The sequence below is a fragment of the Colius striatus genome, chromosome 2 (genome assembly GCF_028858725.1).
Source record: "Colius striatus isolate bColStr4 chromosome 2, bColStr4.1.hap1, whole genome shotgun sequence".
NCBI classification, from domain to species: domain Eukaryota; kingdom Metazoa; phylum Chordata; class Aves; order Coliiformes; family Coliidae; genus Colius; species Colius striatus.
The window spans coordinates 105,417,566-105,437,866 of record NC_084760.1 but is presented as its reverse complement, the minus strand read 5'-3'; the positions used below and the strand labels follow the sequence as shown (position 1 = coordinate 105,437,866).

Genomic DNA, 20,301 nt, shown 5'->3' with positions numbered 1-20,301 from the left:
GGTATTTCTTTCAGATTTGTGTCTTTATTCCAGGGGAAAAAAAAAAATCACTTTTGGAGAGAGGAGAAAAAGGATCTAACTCTTAAAATCTGACTATTTTTAATAGGATCCAGCTCAAAGAGCAGAATGGCAGACTATGTCCTAGCAGCCCATGTTGTCATGCAGCTTTCTTTGGACACATTTGAATGCATTGGTTATGTTTCTGTATCTTACATTTTGATGTTGCCAAGACATGGAAAATTAATAACTGGTTATTGATATCATGGAGGATTCTTTTTTTCTGTTTTACTATGCATAAGTTCTACGCTAACATCAAAAAAAGCAGTGTTACCTCTTCTTTTTCAAGTGGAAGACCACCAGCCTAGTCTTTAAAACAAAGCAAGACACATGGCAACCACAGGTTGCTAGTTCAAGGAATGCCTGGCAGTCAGTTGTACCAGAAAGTTGGCAAAAGATCCAGTGTAGTCCAAAGGGTAAAGCCACGGAAATTAAAATTTAGCTAAATGGTCATAGCACAAAATAATCTGATGTAAAGTAAGAGAACCTCCTGCTGCATGTCACAGTCTGTATTTCTGAGTCCTCATCAACTACCTCTGTCTATTACCCTGAAACTTTGAAGTATGTGTACAATTGAGATAACAGCAAAATGGTGTAATTTGAGGGATCTCCATGGTCTGTTTGGAATCAAAATATACCCCACTCCTTTTACGATCCCAGTACCTACAGGATGAGAAATTCATTGAATTTGCCATCAACCTTTAAAAGCAAATAAACAAGTTTCTATGCTATGTAGATAAACTTACCACAGCAGTTTAATATGAAAACCCAAACAAAAATCTTCAAGATGCTTTACTAGTCTAAATAAGCATAAAGCTTTCCTAGAAGTACCATAAATGAGATTATCATCATAGGAGTAAAGTTGTCATGACATCAGTGTGCACTCAGGTGCTTACGCCACAGATGCAAGCTATTCTTTCTAGATCTCAAGTAGACCAAGAAGCAATATCCACATGATCCAGTAAGCAAATTCCCAACTGAATTTTGACAGCAAACACTTTACCATCATTCCCCATAATATACTTTCTTCATGCTTTTGTTACCATTACAAATAACTTCACAGAGAATGTCAGAGCAGTACCTGTTGTCCTATCTACATTCATTCAAGTGCATGAAGCAAGATGTATATTACAGAGTAGTAATACTATCAAACAGAACAAAACATTTATCCAATGTTTCACAAAATACTTGTCTGTAAGGCATTCCACAGCATATCACCAAGGAGGATTAAGAAGAAGAATATGAGATTCATATGGCAATAAAAAGCTAGTGTGATTGACCGCAAAGTAGGAAATATTTTTTTCTTTTTCTGGTAATTCTGACTTCTCTGCAGATGTTTTCAACTTTTCTTACACAGTGTTTCAAAAGAAAGAACTGCACAACCACAGCTCACCGCATGTCATATCAAAAATGGCTATTCCTCTACGCAGTCATAAATTTTTAGTAAGAAATACAGATAACTTGGACAAAAGTTTTAATGCTTGTAAGACTGGATGCATGCTACTAGCACTTGATTATTGACTACAAAGTTTGACCAAAGACACTGGGTAGGAAGTTGAGTAAGTGACATTTAGGATTTCCTCTAAACTGCAGTTTGGCTGACTTGTTTCAACTACAAATTTATAAAAAAAAAAAAAAATGCAGCTAGCACTTAAAAACCCTAAATGCTGTTGCTAGTGCATTGCCCAATCCTAAACATCGTCGTCTAATTCTTAACACTGGAAGCCATAAGTGACTGAAGACTCAACAGATCACTGCTTGGAAACAGAAAGCCAAGTAGCAAAAAAAAAAAAAAGGAGAATTTACATCATTTAACTTCTCAGAAAGAACAAACAAATACAAAAATCTAGTTGTCAATTTAATGCAGGTCTCTGTCAGTTTTAAAACAATGATAAAGTGCTGGAATGGAGGAGGAAGAACTGATTATATATATTCCACTACATAAATTAGTCTAACAGTACAGCAGTTATAGACACCATAAAACAATTATTTCCCATCTATTTTCCTAATGGAAGATAGGGTGGAATCACAGAGAATTCCTTAGGTGCAGGCTGAACACCACAGAGATTAAATCATTTGGGAAAATGTAAAAAAAACCCAAACAAATGAATATACAATTTAGGAAAGATTACATGATGCTTACACAATATAGTAACAAGAAGTTAAGTTAAAAGACAATTCACATGCATATAGTATATTTTCCTGAGGAAACAGGATTCTTTTACATCTCACTAAGCTCTCATCATAGCAGGAAGACCTGACAACTGATCACAATGAGAACATTCATAGCCACATAAAATAATGTAAAAATTGTGCTGGACAAGATAAACACTTATTTCCTTCACAGTAGAAAGTAATCAGTAAAATATAATAAAAACACTTCCCCTCTAGGCAGTATTTTATCATCGCATGATTTACTAGACCCCTTAATGGAAACATCTAGCATCAGCTAGGGTAAGAAATTACTAGGGTAAGTAAATTACTTTCTGTATAAGTCCACTTACACAGTATATAAACATATATATATACATATACATATATATGTCCACTGTGTGAAGGATACTTTTATACTCCCTTTAGTTCAGAATTACACTGTAGTTCAAGCAGTTCTGATGGTCAAGCAATTAAACTAAATATCTCACCATTCGTGAAAAGCAGGCTGTAAGGATTCCACTTCCAGATCCTACATCAAGTGCTTTGGCTCCTTCATGTAACTGCTCAGACAGAAGTTCAAGAGCATATGCATGCTAAGAGAATTAAAAAGAAAATTTCATAATAGTTTAAATGTTTATTTTATCCAACATATGTTCATTTCATCAGTGATTTTGGGCAATACACTGAGGGTTCAGGTAAGAATTATTCAGAATTATTTTCTATTACCAAAAAAGCAGAGGGAGTTAACTCTACAATATAATTGCTATTTCACTGACTTCAATAAATTTTTTGTATGTGTGTGGGTATATATATATATATATATATATATATATATATTTAGTATAGAAACTCATCTGACCATTCAAGCTTCTAGCATACACTCAATTTATAGATAGTTATTGGGAGAGACACCATAAATCACTTTAATAGTCTGCTGGCTATTACTGTTTTGGCAGTTTACAGCCCATGAAGAATTTAGCTTATCATTAGGCTATATGCATTGAAATAAGCTGGGACAGACACTAGCTAGGAAAAAGGCAGCTCTGGTTAATCAAAGAAAATAGTTATTCAAATTCCCACGTGTATTACCTGCACACTTGCTGAGTAGTAAAAAGAAATTTTCTACTAAGGCAGATAGTCAGGCTTATATGTGAAGTGCAGTAGCCTACAGACACACTATAGAGTTTTGCTTTCCTACATGGTGGATCAGTACACAAACTAAGCTTGGGTTGCACACTAAGAAAATAATTTGTTCTTTAATGTTTCAGAGGTAATGATTGCACACTCTTACAGTTTAAGCCCTCATATCCAGAAAGCAGAAATAATTAGAACATTTATTATTAAAATATTTATTGTTAACATTTGCTTAGAGCTTACATTCCCTTTTGCTTTAACACTTCTTACACTGCTAGTGGTAACCACAAGTAATTTGCTTTGAATTACCCTAAGTGAGGTCAAATTTTGGAAAGATAATGAATACTTATTTTATCCCTTAGCCACAGTACTTCTTTCTCTATCTTTAAATCAGGAATTTTGTACAGGAGTGTTAATGATTTTATTTAAATTGATAACAAAACTAGATAGCTTTTAGTCAAGAGGACTAGAATTTTACTGTGTTTTGACACTTGACAAACACTGCCAAGACAAAATATACACTTCTATTCATGCTTCAGAGAAAATAAAGAAACACAGAAAAAATATATCTGTGCTAGATCTAAGCACTGAAATCCCCTCTTAATATTCAGTCATGAACATGCTGGTATCAAACCACTTGGCAAAACCACTCCATCTCAGTACAACGTTGGAGTTGTTTTCCTGTCCAAAGAATTAAAGGCATTACATCAATACCATACCATAGAAATCACTATTATTCACTCCTGAATTCTTATATCATTATAAATTACAAGTCAGATTCCTTTAGGGTGGAAAGAATCTCTGGAAATCCTGTGGTCCCACCCTCTTTCAACACAGGGGCAATTTAAATCAGGTTGTTTAGAGCCCTCTCCAGCAAGCTTCTTTGTATACCAAGAACAGAATTTCCACAACGTGCAAAACTTGTTCTAGTGTTTAACTACCCTCAATAGGATTTTTTTTCCCTACATATAAATGAATCAGAATTTCCCAAATTGCTTTTTTTGTCCAGTATCCCACATCTTATCACTGTCTGTCTCAATCTTTTCTCCCCTCCCACTAGGTTGTTCACAACGCAATCAATGGACTCAACTCATTAAATTTGCTAGGATAAATATTTTATTTCAGAAGCATTTAGGTGTTTTTAAAAAATCACCTAATCACATAGGTTTAAAGCTTACCATATGTGGAGCACTGATTGTTGCTTGGAAACCTATAAAACAAGAAAATGGAGGAACATGTTGATAACTGTTCAGACAGTAACTTTACGATCTTTATTACCTTGACTGTAAAATGCAATACATTAAATGTTGCCTTCATTCAGGACAGTACACACATTCCCTCAACAGTTACACATGAACTCTACTTCAGAAGTGAGTTAAGGTATACAATTTGAAAGCTATGCCATGTTAACCCTGGACAGGAAAATAAATGGTTCTTTCCTTGATTTGAGTTACAATCTCGATTTATCACTACAGTGCCTTAGCTTGATCAAGTATGTTGAATTCAAAAGAGTAATGTCTCTCACAATGACGTAGTATCTTTTTCAGTCAGTCTCCCTACATAATAACTTGAATTCATTAGTTTGATGTGGTGGATACCATAGAACTTCTGGAGACAATAGCCTGATATATTTTGTAAACAGCACATACCTATGAAAAAACACTGAGGAACACTCATCTATATTTGTTCCTGTGAAGATGTATAACCTTTTGAGTATGTATAAAAGGATTTTTGACATTTCCTATACAACTAATAAAATCCATAACTCTCATCCCCTGCTATTAAAAAATTCAAGCCTTTCCCTCTACAAACAATAGAAGTCACAATACAATTCAGAGTTCTCACCACACACTATTAAAGGTGGGTTGGAGGGGAAGAAAATCAAGGAAGAAAAAATTATACATTCACACATTTGTTCTCCTGCCTTGGAAAGATAAAACTATGAACTAGATTGGAAATAACTGTCCTAAACAACTATCCCATCAGTACATCTTCCCATTTAAAGTCTGTTTGTACATTAAAGAAAATCTCATGTAAACTCTGCATTGACCTCAACTGAAACATCTCTTTAAAGAGAGATTGTTTCTGACATAAACCACATGCAAATTACTTTAAAGTATATAAACATAAGCAGCAGCACCACAAATTGCTGTGATTTAATAAATACACATTTACATTTATTAAGACTGATTGAAAAACATCTCTGTACTTGATGCAGCCAAGTACGCCAACTGCATTCCACAACAAATTGAAACTTAATTAAAAGGTATTGAATAAGCTGATAAAGAACTAAAAAAGTTTCCAAGTTTAAAAAATTATGCTCACATCCTTAATGTATATATGACAAAGTCAGTCACAGTTACACAAATTAGAACAATCTCAGTCATTTTTACAAGATGCTCTTACCTATAGACTGTGGAGAATCCATATAAGGGTTGTATTTTGCATAGTGGCAACGGTCTGTAGCCAGCATTACTTCAAATACTTTGTCTGTTTTTATTATTCCATTTTCTATAAACAAAAAAAATAAATAAAATTGAAGGCATTATTTCTTTTCTGTGATGCAAGAGCATGTGAAATACACTAATATATTCCTAATATTGTGAGAAATCATGTTACCTTACCCTTTCTAGCATTTTAACTCTCATCATACTAGCGTTTAAGCTGTGGTCCATAGATCAAATAATAATTGAGCCAGTGAACTTTGAACAAGACTTTGCTAACAGTTACAGATGCTTCTCTGAAACAGTAGAGACTATTTGCAGAGATCTGTCCTCTACAAAAACTCAATTTCACGAACACCTTTGATCCTCCTGAAAACATCATTAGAAAGAAACTGATACTACTCTACATATCAAACAAGATCTAATTCTTATTTCTAAGAGCTATATAAGTGAGTAATTATTGAAAAATATATAAAAGCAAGTTAGAAATGTGAAGCTGCAGCATCCTTGCTCAGTAGTTTCTCTTTTCTACTGGCAAAAGAAAAAAATGCTTTTGTAAAGAAAATCCTACAGAACTAGAATTCTTCTGCTGGAGAAGACTGAGGCCAAGGAGTTTTTATGCCAAAGCACTTTGACTCGTCGTTCAGTTTGCAAAATAAACTGTAAATGCATACACAATGTGAGAGCACTATCCAGTGCAGCCATTTTTAATTGCAAATTTATCAAAGTTTTTTTTAACACCGATAATTCTGCCTTTAAAAACTTCTGAAGAGACATTGATGACTTTAGAAATGTTAGAAAACAAATGGAAAAGTTAATTCATCAATTGCATTAAAAGGTACAGTATAAACAACAAATGCCTCTACACAAACACATGCATCATAGGGAATAAACAAGAGGAGTCAGAGAGGTGTACACATCTACAGGGCTACGATCTTATTGGCATTGTTGAGACATGGCAGGATGGCTCCTATCACTGCAGTGTTGGAATGGAAGGACATCGGCTCTTCAGTGAGGGGAGACAAGGAGGGATGTCGCTCTCTGTGTCAATGACCAGTTGGAGTGCATAAAGCTCTGCCTGAGGATGGATGGGTCCACGAGCTTATGGGTCAAGATTAAAGGAAGACAGGTGACACAGTCTTCCTGGCTGAGTGGCTTGTAGCTCAGGTTAACATGAACCTCAAGAGCAGCCTTGGCTGCAGTGACAATGAAGTGGTGGAGTTGAAGCTCCTTAGGGCAGTGAGGAGGATGCACAGCAAGCTCGCTACTCTGGACTTCAGGAGAGCAGACTTTGGCCTCTTCATGGATCTCCTTTGTAAAGCACCATGGGATAAAGCCATGGAAGAAAGAGGGATCTGAGAAAGCTGGTTAATATTCCAGCTCCAATCTCAGGAGCAATACATCCCAAAAAGATGATATTGGGTAAAAATGCTAGGAGACCTGCATGGATGAACAAGGAGCTCCTGGACAAACAAGAAACCTATAGAGAGTGGAATCAAGGACAGACAGCCTGGAAAGAATGCAGAGATATTGTCTGATCAGACAGGCATTAGTTTACGAAAGCTAGAGCCCTGATAGAACTCTGGCCAGGGATATCACAGACAACAAGAAGGAAACAGGAGACCCAGTTACCTGGGACATAGAGATGACAGAGATACTCGAGTTTTTTGCCTCAGTCTTCACCAGCAAGTGCTCCAGCCACACTGCCCAATTCACAGAAGGCAAAGGCAGTGACTGAGAGAATGAAAAACTACCTACTGTAGGAGAAGATCAGGTCTGAGACTAATCTAAGGAACCTGACCTTAAGAGATGCATCTGTAGGTCTTGAGGGAACTGGCAGATGAAGTGAATATCCATCATATTTGCAAAGTCATGGCAGTCCCATGAAGTTACCACTGACTGGAAAAGAGGAAATATAATCACTGTTTTTAAAAAGGAAGACCAGAGTAACTATAGGCTAGTCAGCCTCCCTTCTATGCCCAGCAAGATCATGGAGCAGATCCTCCTAGAAACTATGTTAAGGAATGTGGAAAACAAGAAGGTGATTGGTGACAGCCAACATGGTTTCACTAAGGGCAAATCATGTCTGACAAAATTGCTGGCCTTCTAGGACAGGGCTATAGCATTGGTGAATATGGGAAGAGCAACTGATGTCATCTATCTGGACTTGTGCAAAGCATTTGACACTGTCCCACACTCCACCCTTGTCTCTTAACTTGAAAGACATGGATTGATGGATGGACAACTCGATGGATAAGGAATTGGTAGGATGGTCACACTCCAACAGTTGTGGTCAATGGCTCCATGTCCAAGTGGAAAACAGTGATGAACAGCATTCTTCAGGGCTCAGTGTTGGCACTCGTGCTGTTTAACATGTTTGTTGGTGACCCCAAACTGTGTGCTGTGGTTGACATGCTGGAGGGAAGCAATGCCATCTAGGGGGATTTTGACAAGCAAGTCTGTGTGAACCTCAAGAAGCTCAACAAGGCCAAGAGCAAGCTCCTGCATGTGGGTCAGGGCAGTCCAAAGCACAAATACAGGCTAAGTGGAGAACATATCAAGAGCAGCCCTGGGCAGAAGGACTTGGATGTGTAGGTTGATGAGAAGCTCAATATGACCTGATAACATCAGCTTGCAGCCCAAAAAGCCAACTGCATCCTGGGCCACATCAGAAGCAGCATGGCCAGCAGGTTGAAGGAGGCGATTCTCCCCCTCAACTCTGCTCTTGTGAGACCTCACCTGCAGTCCTGCATTCAGCTCTGAGGCCCCCAGTGTAAGAACATGGACCTGCTGGAGGGCCATAAAGGCGATCAGAGGGCTGGAGCACCTCTCCTAATAAAGATATGCTGCGAGAATTTAGGTTGTTCAGCCTGGAGAAGTGAAGGCTCTGGAGAGACCTTATAGCAGCCTTCCGGTACCTAAAAGGTGCCAACAAAAAACCTGGGGAGGGACTTTTCACAAGGACAGGTAGTGACAGGACATGGTGTAGTAGCTTCAAACTGAAAGAGGCCAGATTCAAATTAGATATAACGAAGAAGTTCTTCACTGGGAGGGTAGAGAGACACTGGAACAGGTCATCCAGAAAGGCTGTGGATGCCCCATCCCTGAAGTGTTCAAGGCCAGCCTGGATGGAGCTTTGAGGAACCTGGTCCCGTGGAAGGTGTCCCTGGCCATGGTGGGGGAGTTGGAAATACATGATCTTTAAGGCTCCTTCCAACCCAAATCATTCTATGATTCTATGAAATAACTGAAACTTCAACAATGGATTGCTTCATTGAACTACTTACTTTAAACAAGTAAGATTTATTTGGAAAATGATACTGAAAAGGAAAAAAAAAAGATAATTTGAATACCTTTAAAATCTAATTCAAAATGTAGTAACCTCAGTCAGTTTGAGCTTCTGTAAGGTTGTCCTCACTGAAGTTGTGACAATGCTTTTTTTAAAGTACTACCAATACTAACACACCTCTTTGTAGGCCTGGCCTAACCTCTGCAGGGGCTTCCCTGAACATTTACAGTGTACCACCAACTACTCTTATCAATCATGGAATTTTATTTTGTTTTTAATCTATTACCTGTATCCAGGATTTAATTACCCTATATAACTGACGCCTGAATTCAGAGAGCAAAGTAACTCCCCAAAAAATGTTGCTTATTAGTCTAAAAACAAAGTTTCAAATAGAACTGCAATGGGAAAATACTCCCAAATTATTAAGGAAAAAGACAATTACTTATAAAAAATAGTAGATAGAAATAATTCTAAAAACAAGTCCCAGAAAAAGCATACGCTCCCTCACAGACCATACGTATTACACATATCCTGTGCTTCAACTTCATTTAGAGCTCTATACTACAGGACCAGTTAAAAGAAACTTGTACTTGCAATTCAAGTCTTTTAATCTGAGACAGGAGGTATCTGCAGCAGTTCATAAGTTTATTTACTGAGCAAAATTGGATCCCAAAAGAAAACAAACAAACAAATCAATCTGTTAACATACTAACAATGTAAGATAGTAATAAAAATTGGTTTTTCTCAACTACTTGGAACTAGTTGTATATAGTTCTCTGAACAAAGCATAGAAACACACAAAAAAACCCCACAGCAAATAAAAAACCCACAAAATTTTAATGTTAACATTCTCATTAGGTATCACCTAGAAATTACTATCTCTAAAATAAATATACCTGAAAAGGTAGGAGAATAAGCAATGCTGATTACAACAGAAGTGAAGAAACAAAAGTTCTGAGGAGCAGAGGAGAGCTCAAAAAGCAGCAGCTAAGCATCGCTCAGGAAAGATCTAAAATAGCAAACTTTTTCCCTTTGAGATTGCATATTGTGCAGTTAGATGCATACATTCTAGAAGCTATGGGTAACCATCTCCTCTTTCCTTCTGTACCTTGGGGAAAAAACATGCAGTGAATACAAAGGTCAAGCTTCCAGCTTGAAAGAGCGACTGCAAGGTACTATGATAACGCTGAGAACCCCTCCTCTAGTTTTCAGAGGACCTTCCCTGTACTGCCATAACTGCAGGGTTCTGTCAAATCTCTTCTTTCACACTACTGGTAATCCATTTCCCCTTTTCACAAAACTCCATGCCTGCCACCTCTCTCATCTACTCCTGTCATCTTTCAATTTAGAATGTCAGTGAGTAAATCAACCTCTAAGCTTTTACAGAATTTATTCTGTCTCCATTGTATTACTTACGTATTTTACCCATTCTTCCCCCAAGTTGTTATACTCTTATCAGAGTTCTATGCCAGAGACTGTCTGTGGATGTCTTTACAAAGCAAAACACAAAACTTTATGCCAAAGTACATAAAATCTTATGAAGTGTGATGTTTATTCAAATAGGAAAATTACAAAAAAACCCTGAAATCAGTAGCTCCTAATATTCTACAAATTCTAGACATTCAGGATGCTCTCATATAGTGAGCACAAGGCTTGCTGTACAAGTGCCTGCCTTTTATTAGTGTCATCTTTTTCAACAATAAATAAGAAGTTAAGCAAATTACCCATACTTGGAGTTCCCAGCAGAACCAATGGGAAAAGCTCAATCTCATGTCTCAGCCCCGTACTTCAATTATTGAGTAATGCCCCTTCTTCAAAAAAAATACACCCTCTCAGCTATGACTGTAGAATTACAGAGCATGACATTACCCTTCCCCTACCTCAGACTAAAAGCAGACTAAGTCTGCTTTTCAAATTGTCTTATTATACAATGGAGACAACAAATTCTAGATAGGAATTAAGAAAAGCAATCAAGCCCTAAACAGTAAAGTCAATAATGAATTTGTGGTAATTTTTCATTTGTTTATAATAACTTTTTTTTTTTAGGCTCATGGTTAAATACAGAGGAAACACAGGAACTATAAGGTACTGAATGCCAATGAAAGTCCTTTCCTTCCTGCAGCAGTCAATCTCAAGACAACCAACTGCCAGGATCGTCATTTTGTCTGGAACAGATGTCTAACATATTCTGAACTAAGTCCAGAAAACAAGTGTATCTTAAAAAAAAGCCACTAATGAAAGTTGACATTGGAGAGAAGACATTCTAATTTTATGCTGTTTCTAAGTGCAGAAAAAATAAGACAATCAATGGTAAATTATTTATTAGTAAAATGCCAAAGCAAAACATTTTCTAGATATTAAGAAGAAGTTTGTATATCTCAGGACAAGAACTGATCATTAAATATATGTAGGTTGATTAGTCCTTCCAATAACAGTGTGCACAGAAGACTCTCCTTGAGAAGACCAATGGGTTTCAAGACTCTGATAATCAGTACTGCAGACAAGTCAGATATTAAATTATAAAGTGTTTACAAGCAAAGGCTAATACACAAACACACCAGCTTACAGTTTAAAATCAAAAGCAAACTCTGTTTATTAGAGTTGTATCACCACAACTCCTAAGCTTCAAAGGGCTGAAGCCAAAAAGTAACTACTTAAGGATGGCGCATGGCCCACTGAGTTTAAGAATTACTCTTTGCAGAGGCTGCAGCAATGACAACTTGACATAATTGGAGTATGTTTTGAAAATTCACTCTGGTCTGCTTCTTTTCCACAAACAACACCATGAAGACAGGAAAAGAGCTCACAGAGCAGCCCTTGGATTTGAAGGTGGAAATATACCCCTGTTGAACATAACCTGGGAAACTAGGCAGATGGCTGTCAGAGAGCAAGGAAAAAAAGAGCTAAAGTCTGAAAAGATACCATGGGCTTGCGACAACTAAACAACCCATCTTTTTATTTAGCAACAAATGCATTACTGAAGTGCTCTTCTTTCAAAGAACAGCCAACAGCACTGATGGTATTCTGACTGTTGATCAAACAAGATTCTGACCAGATCACAAAATGCTAGAAGTCAATAATTATACCAACACTAGCTTCCAGATCAGAGAAAGGATGTCTCACTGCCACGTGATAAAATCCAGCACAAAAGCTTACTATGCAAACTATAAACAGCTACAAAAACACCTCCTGATGCTGGCTTTACATAAACAAAATGTTCATGCAGATCCCAAAATCATTTTCTGTGGCACTATTTCAACATTCACATAGTTCAGCTTCTCCCCAGATTACTTTCTCTACAACCGCTGCAATTATTTAAATTATGATGATGACGATGTCTTAAAGCATGATGCAAAGGGGAGGGAAGAGAAAAAGATGGGAAAACAATTCAGTTACTTTATTTAAGTAATGAGCATAGGATGATTTTACTGTAAACCAGGAACACAAAGAAAGCACTTTGAACAAGAAGTGATGAATCAGAATCCCAAGATCCAGTAAAGGATGCTGACCTTAAAATATACAAAGCTCTTTGTGCTAAAGAAACTGAAAGTAGCTGTTTAGAAACAGTGGTTTTAATCTGCTCATACATACAAATCTCTTGTGCTTTGCTGATAATTGAAGAGTATCTGCCTCAGACATTCAGCTGCATTACTTATCACTACAATTTGGATTCACAGTAACACATCATTCCAACAGAACGTTGCATATGGCTAACCAGAAGGAATCAATTCAGAGTCTGTCATTCAGAAATGCAACGACAGAATGACTGAGGAAAGTAAGCATTCATCAGAACCGATCTCAGCGTCTAAAAATTGAGCAGAAAGACTAAATCTTGTGAAAATCCCAAAGAGGTAGAAATTTAAAATAATGATATGATGATAATATAATGCATATAATGATATATGCATCTAAATGCAATCCAAAACACGCAGAGGCAAAAGCACATGGATAGAGTCTCAGTTACACACAAACCTTCTTCTGCTTTATGGGAGAACTCCTTCCTGTTTAACAGCAATCACCTTCAAAAACAACCTGTCCTTTTTAGTATAATGGATAAGAGCTCTCTATTATTTTTCATGGATCTGAAAATCTACAGATAACTAATTTAGACATATTTAGCCACCACTGTATTGCTCCCTCATACTGTAGGTCAATGTTCCAAAGTTCTCTGGGGGTGGAGAAAGGCATGCTAGCTCTTTGCTTGCAAGTCCTAGAGTGCATCTTTATCACATTTAGCAAATTATCATATATCGATTTACCCTAAATCTGTATCAGTAGCCAAGTGAAGAAACTTTTGGGAGTACATGAAAGTAGGTCCACCTGCTTTGGCAGGGGGGTTGGACTAGATGATCTCTAAAGGTTCCTTCCAACCCCTACCACTCTATGACTTTAAGGTTGGATTCAGTCTGCACAAACACAGAACTGCACTTTCCAATCAACTGTAATGCCTGTGTGCAGATGATGGAGACTTCACCTCTGAGCACACCTTGACCATGTTTGAGGGGACTGAACTTCACTTACATCAAAACTGAAGAGTTCAATACAAAGCAGCAACAATCACCAGTAATAACTAAAAATTGTTGCAGAAGTTAAGATAAACTGCACTAGATCGGCCAGACAGAGCACTAACTCTAGTCACAGTAAGGCCTGAGGCAAGACTACTTCAAAAGCTTTAGTAGATCTGTAAAGAAAGGTAGATGCAGCACATCTTATACCTTATTGCACAGATTTAACGCAACCACTTTGCTGATTTGTTTTCAGAAAAACCAACACAGTCAAGACTGGCAGCTAGACCACACAAACAGTCTGTTAATATGAAGGTTGTTTCATTAAAACAGGCACCACTACTGTGCACAAGCTGAGGAAGATCAAAAGATCAGCAAAATGTGACCCCTACTCTTAGAAAATAATAACACAAAGCTGTCATAGCAGCAGAAGGATGAATTTCTGAAGTTTAATTTCTAAATTTCTAAAGTTTCTAAAGTGTATTTGTCTGATAATCTTTTTTAGATTTGGACAGTGCATTTAAAACTCCTTTGGGGCTCAAGTCCAGGGTTGCAGCATTCACATTCTGAAGTCTCAAAATATAATTCACAAGTCAACCAGTCCAGGAGAGTTGTAAAGCAAACCTCATTTTCTAACAGTCTTAAGAATTAAGTTTTTGCTTAAAAAAGTGTTAGCATAATGCTAACAAATATTCCTTTGAGGTATTAGATTTATAGAAGCAATCATTCAAAAGAACATAAACATCATCCATTTCTTTCCAAGTCTACTAATAGCTCTCAGTAAGCTTTTGATACTAAAATCAGGACGAAAGAAACAGGAGCATGAAAAAGCAAAGCTTGGAGTTACATTGCAACTAAAACAAGGATTACTTCTTTTTAACATGCTCACAAGCAAGAGTAATAATCTGTAAGGGAAAGGTTTATCAAAATTATTTCCATTTTACTATGAATTATTAGGCAACTTCAAACTATCAGAAAAAAAATAGTAGCATGTGATTACACTCAGAGATAAAAAATAAAAAGAAATCTTCAATTAAGCAAAAGAACTAAACCTTTTTAAATTAGTTATTTAATGATTACTATTTATTATTATAAAGTGTTGAGATACATATAAGCAGTGAAAAACATGTTCTTTTTTTTCCTGGATGACTGAAGACTTGGACTTCATGGCACTGAATTTCGAGGTTGTTGTGGGAAAGAGTGGGCATATTTTTAACATTACATCAACACTTTATCCAAAATTAAGGGGGAAAAAAAGCCAACAACAAAGAACCAGTTAAGAATATAATCCCAATTTGCATACAGATAAAACATGATGAATGTTGTTATACATTATTTTTCATTTATATTAATATTTCTTATTTTCTGGGATGTTGTCTCGATTTACTTGAAAGCCTGCCTCTTAGAAAGTCAAAGGTGCAGAAATTCCTTCAAAATGTTTCACCAACATGGGCAAATCACTAATAAATACTTAAATAACAAAGAAATCTCATGGCAACTCGTCCAGGCAATTATTTGAATTACTTGCTAACAAAATATAAAAAAACTTGATGCTCTAAAAACCAGTATCAGAGATTTCAAATTTATACCACACAAGACATAACTAAATTTTAAAAAAATATTGTATTCTTAAGTTGATGTGTCAGTGAAAGCATTAATTTTTAATTTTAAAAAACAGTTCCATTTTCAACTGTTTCCCTGTCTGGCCACGAGTTACAGTGCTTACTGACTCAAGCTACAATACAACATACATGCTGATGGAATCTGTGTTCACTGACTGTGCACAACAGGTAGCATAACTGCTTCTACAGTGGAGGTATTACATTTCAGTTAAGTGATTCTTATTGGTCCAATTTTCCATTACTATTTCCCCTCTTCATGTTCATTCAGGTTACACTACTCTTCCTTGAATAAAAATAGACAGAAGAAGAGATTTGGATTAACCATGGGAAATGGCACAGCAGCAGAAATAAAACCAAAACAAAACCAGTGTTTAGTTCTGGCTGAACCTATTGATGGCCATATTCAACGCCTTCACATCCATGGCAGTTCTGAGAGATATTTGTCCTCAGCAATCAGAAACCTGCAATAAAGGTGCAGACTCATTGTAGATAATCCTTCACTGTGGCAAAACTTGCCAAGATGCTGTTTTTAATTATTTAACATCTAAAGAATAAAACATTCAGAGAAATATCTTTAGCATGTCTAAGAGAACTCACAAAGTGTGACAAGAACTGAATATTCACTGATTTGAAACACCATTCACACTGAGAAATTAGGAATCTCGTCTCAAGTGATGCACAAAATTCTATGGAATTTGTGGTATTTTGTAGACTGAAGTTGTTTACTTTTGTGATACAAGTTTATTAGATGAGGAAGAGAAAAGAATATAGCAAGAAACAAGCCTAGAGATGGTTAGGAACATTATGCAGCACTTAGGCACAGCCAAGTTAATTCACTAGCACGTTCACCTGGAAATGGGGACTCCAAAGCATGTGTACATGGTTATAACACCATTGGCACAACATGATCAGAGAAATACAGAAAGGAAGATGGTCATATGGCCATATGCTATATTTATTTGAGGAGAGAAAAAGAAGTGCACTAAGTAAACTTAATTAAATGTGATGAATTGTGAATTGTACATGGACTAATTTTTCAGTTCTGCAGGTAGGGAAGAACAACTGATTTCTAAGATGTTCGCTTGTAAAGTAACAGGACTTGGCAAGAGCACAGGTATGAAAGACAGATGAAGATAAAAGTGACCCAATAGTAAGATGAGAGAACAGTGAATAACTAAAGTGGGGAAAAAAACCCCAAACAGATTCAGAACCCAAAGATGATAAACAGTAAGTAGTCAAAAGCCTTTTTCTGCTTTCTCAGCATCTCTGTAGGTTCCTAACAAAAAGGAACTCCAGTCAGTTACATATTTAAACATAGACAATCATTTCTGTTTAGCACAATTTCTAATCCTACAGTAGCCTGTATTTCGATAGTTTCCTTGACTAGTCAGAGAAAAGATCTTCATTAAAATATTTTAGGGGGAAAGTTTGCTCAAGTTTGAAAGAACATGTCCAAATATTTCCAGTTAGGTAGAAGTAAAGATTGACATAATCAGTCTGTAAAGATGAAAATTTTATTATTAGAAGAATCAAACATCAGGAGAAATTGCTTCTCATTTTACAACATGCCTTTTTTTTCAAGAATCATTGGGAAAAGAAGTAGCTGAACACCTTGTGGAAGTAACAAAAATGTTGTCCTTAAATATGTGAAGAGTACATTTTAAGCAAGTTGATGTGAATTGCAAATTGTGCATCCATGATGCCTCAAATTAACAGTGCAAGAACATGTTTACAATGTAATAAATCGAAGTTAAAAATCAAAAGAGCAAAACACAAAGTCATGCAACATTCTTCAGTTTGCACTAAAAACTTCTAAGTCTGCACTGAAAAATCTGCAGAGTTCCCAGGCCCTCTTCATCAGTTTGTTCCTTTTCAGACATGTAAGCAAAGGTAAGGCTTGTAAAGAATCCTTGCCCAAATTGCATACAAATGCATAAAAGCCCTTACCACCACTCTAACGGGATGAATGTTACCATTACAGAAAAGTTCATTCTATAGTTAAGGCAATAGAGAAATGAGCAGTAAGAATATGTTAATATAGTTTCATCAAATTATAACCCTTTATTGTCCCAAAATAGAAGATTGTCAATAAAAACTTACTGAAGAATAATCTTTATAGCTGTTTAAAAGGAAAAGAATATGTAGCCTACAGGAGTTTTCCATTGATGTTTTTATTTGGAAGTGAAACCAGCTGAAGAAGTTCCCATTCTCCACAGCCCACTTGTATACATGAAAGTTCACTGATTCTCTGTAGAGAATAGTACAACAGTTTACAGAATTGAGGAGTTTAGACCTTGTTCTTTTGCAAGAAGAGTAATGAGAAAGTGACCTAGGCTTACAACACAGCTTCCCTCACAAGCAGTTCTATAAGCACAGGGAAACAAAGACTTTGGCAGGAACAAGAACCTTTCAAGCAGGCTTTGCTGCAGTCACTACAACCTGCGTTATTGCCTTTAAGTTAGGCAAGTTACATATTTAGTTACTAAGACATATGGAAAGACGAACACTCAGACAACCTCAAATTAGCTTCATTTGCCTTTTATTCTTCGTCCAGGCACAAAAATGTTAGAAATGCTATGCTACTTAGCTGTTATTAGAGGGAAAAAAAAAAGAGAAGAGTTTAACGCCTTGATGGTTCTACCACTCAAATCTCTATAATATTTTACTTTTTCTATAACCAATGACTTTTAAGTTTGTTAAAAACATATCTGAGATAATTACGTATCATGTAAAACAGTACTTCCTTCTAAACTCGTTCCCAACTTTAGCAACAAGTCCCAGCTTCTTACCTGGAAAACTCTTACTTAAGTCCTGCAACTGCCCTGGACTGGTAAAGCCCTACGTCATCACTGGAGTCCCAGTGAAGTCAACAACACAATCTTGCTGCAAGATCAGAAAGTCTCTATGCCCTTGCAACATTTTCTTTCCAATCCACTATTTAACACCCCTCAAAATATTTTGGCATACATATGCACAACAAAGCGAAATTACAGACTGTAATTTTCCAGGTAATTGCCACAATCGCATATCTAGCGAATACAATATTAAACACTTCAGTTTATTTTCTTCTTTTTACACTGCCATTGTTGTGTACAAAATATAAGGGGTTTTAGCTTTTTCATTATTATTATTATTAGCAAAGCCCTAAACAGTTTCCATGTGTTGAAAAACACTGTCATTGTTTTCTTCAACAAAGAAATCAGTTTTGCCTTCAGGTTCTCAGAGCCATAGACAATTCTGGCAACAATCACTTTTTGGATATATTTTTTGGATTTTGACATTCATTTTTATGTCCGAAAGCTTTCTCCCACTGTGTAAGGGAACAGGATTTCATTAAAACGGTATTTATGGCCCTTACAGTTACAAAACAAAACAACAAAAAGCACTGCAACTCTTGTAGCTAGAGAAGTTACTCTCTCTTTGTTAAACAGGCGGTTTTTACACTGAAACTTAAAGTAGTCACTTGAGCACATATTGCTCTACTGGACAGAAAAGTCCTCAAAAAGAGTGGCAAGAGAAGATATCAGAAAAGACCATTGGATCCCGAGATCTAACATAAACAGACTGGAGAAAACAAGGATGATTATCCTGTGTCTCAAAAATATCAAGGAGACCAAACAGGTGAAACTGTCTGTGATCTTGCAGCATCACTAAAATAGGAGACAGTTGACATAACATAGGCTCCAAAATCATATTCTTTTATGCCTAGGACACAGACTTGAGGAGCCGAAGGGAAAGGAGAAAAGATAGAAAAGTCTATCAAACGCAGATTAGTCCGAGTCTAATATGAAAAACAGAAGCTCTCAGTAAAGATGTTACCACCTTTTCATTTCAGCCTGGATCACAAGTAAATAACTCTGTGGACTCCAGGACGTGCTGAAGAATATCGGTGATGAGTACTCGCCTAACACCTTCCGCATTCAGCACGGGGACAGCACAAACCTTCGGTGAGAGCAAGAGACGCCGAGTCCTAGCAGTCACCGGAAAGCTCGGCGAGAGCACGAGCCTGTCCCCTCGGCGGCTCCTCTCCTCCCCAGCGGCCCTAGCCCTCCCCCTTCGAAAGGAGCAATTCGGGGCTGGGTCCAAAAGGGAGCGTTTCGGACCTCAAGAGAGTGCTGCTGCCACACACCCCTTTCAGAAAACCAACAAAAACAACCTCGGCCTCTTCGGGCCCAAACCCTGGCAGATCTCACTGCGTTTAGCCGGGGCCTGAAAGACCGCAGAACAGCAGCTACGGGCCCGCCGACACCGCCGTTGCCCTGCCCGCCCTGTAAGGGGCCGCCGCTCCGCACCATCTGGCAGAGGCGGCCGAAGCGATGCCTGAGGGACGCCCGGCCCGTTGCGTGCCAGGGATCACGGGCCCTCCGGCACTGCCGCCGCCGCCGCGGCCCCGCCTCAGCTCACGCAACAGTGTTACGAGCAGACGGGGACAAGGCAGCGGGAACGGGGCCGGGGAGGAGGGGGAAGGTGGCTGGCTGACAACGCTGCCGCCGCACAGCGCTTCCCCGTCGGGACCGCCATCGGCGCCGCCCCTCCCGCCGCATCTCCTCCCGCAACAACACCCGGGGCCCACCCTGCGCTAGCGGCCGCCGCCCTTCGCCCGGCTGCGGGACGGCGGCGGCGCTCGCCGCGCCCTCCCAGGAGGGACCCGGACGGACACTCAGACACACACCCCCCCGGCTGGGCGCCGCCTTCGCCTCCTCCCCCCGCCGGCGCTGCGCCTTGACAGTTGGCGGCTGGGCGGGCGCCGCGGGAATGCGAAGTGCGTGCGGCCGGCGACGGTCACCCCGCGGCCGAGGCGAAAGGGGCCCTCGCCCGCCCGCGCCCCCCGCGCCCGACTCACTGCGGAGGTTGTGGATGAGCTCGGAGTGGCTGGCGCCTCCCGACTTCCAGGCCATGGCTAGACACACTCTGCGGAGCAGGTACAGAGCCGCCTTCAGCGCCGCGACTGCGCACAGCAGCTTCCCCAGGAAGGACACAACCTCCAGCGCCGACACAGGCGCCGCCTCCTCGCCGCCTCCTCCTCCCGCCGCTGCGGCTGCCGCGCGCCCGCCGAGGGGAGGGGCCACGCGCCCACCGCCCCGCGCGCCCGACAT

At 38.6% G+C, this 20,301-nt stretch overlaps 1 protein-coding gene across 3 annotated transcripts in view; it reads right to left on the bottom strand.

Moving 5' to 3' along the window:
- The window catches only part of PCMT1 (protein-L-isoaspartate (D-aspartate) O-methyltransferase), a 36,139-nt gene extending 15,838 nt beyond the window's left edge, over positions 1-20,301 (bottom strand). For 2 of the 3 annotated variants that reach the window (XM_061988977.1, XM_061988976.1), the window contains exons 1-4: positions 20,049-20,301; positions 5,752-5,856; positions 4,524-4,555; positions 2,700-2,804 (exon numbers count right to left, since the gene is read on the bottom strand). In XM_061988977.1, the coding sequence (XP_061844961.1) occupies positions 2,700-2,804; positions 4,524-4,555; positions 5,752-5,856; positions 20,049-20,301 (495 nt within the window). Of the gene's footprint in view, positions 1-2,699; positions 2,805-4,523; positions 4,556-5,751; positions 5,857-19,877; positions 19,897-20,048 lie in introns of those variants that run through there. The other variant, XM_061988978.1, reaches the window with a different exon arrangement.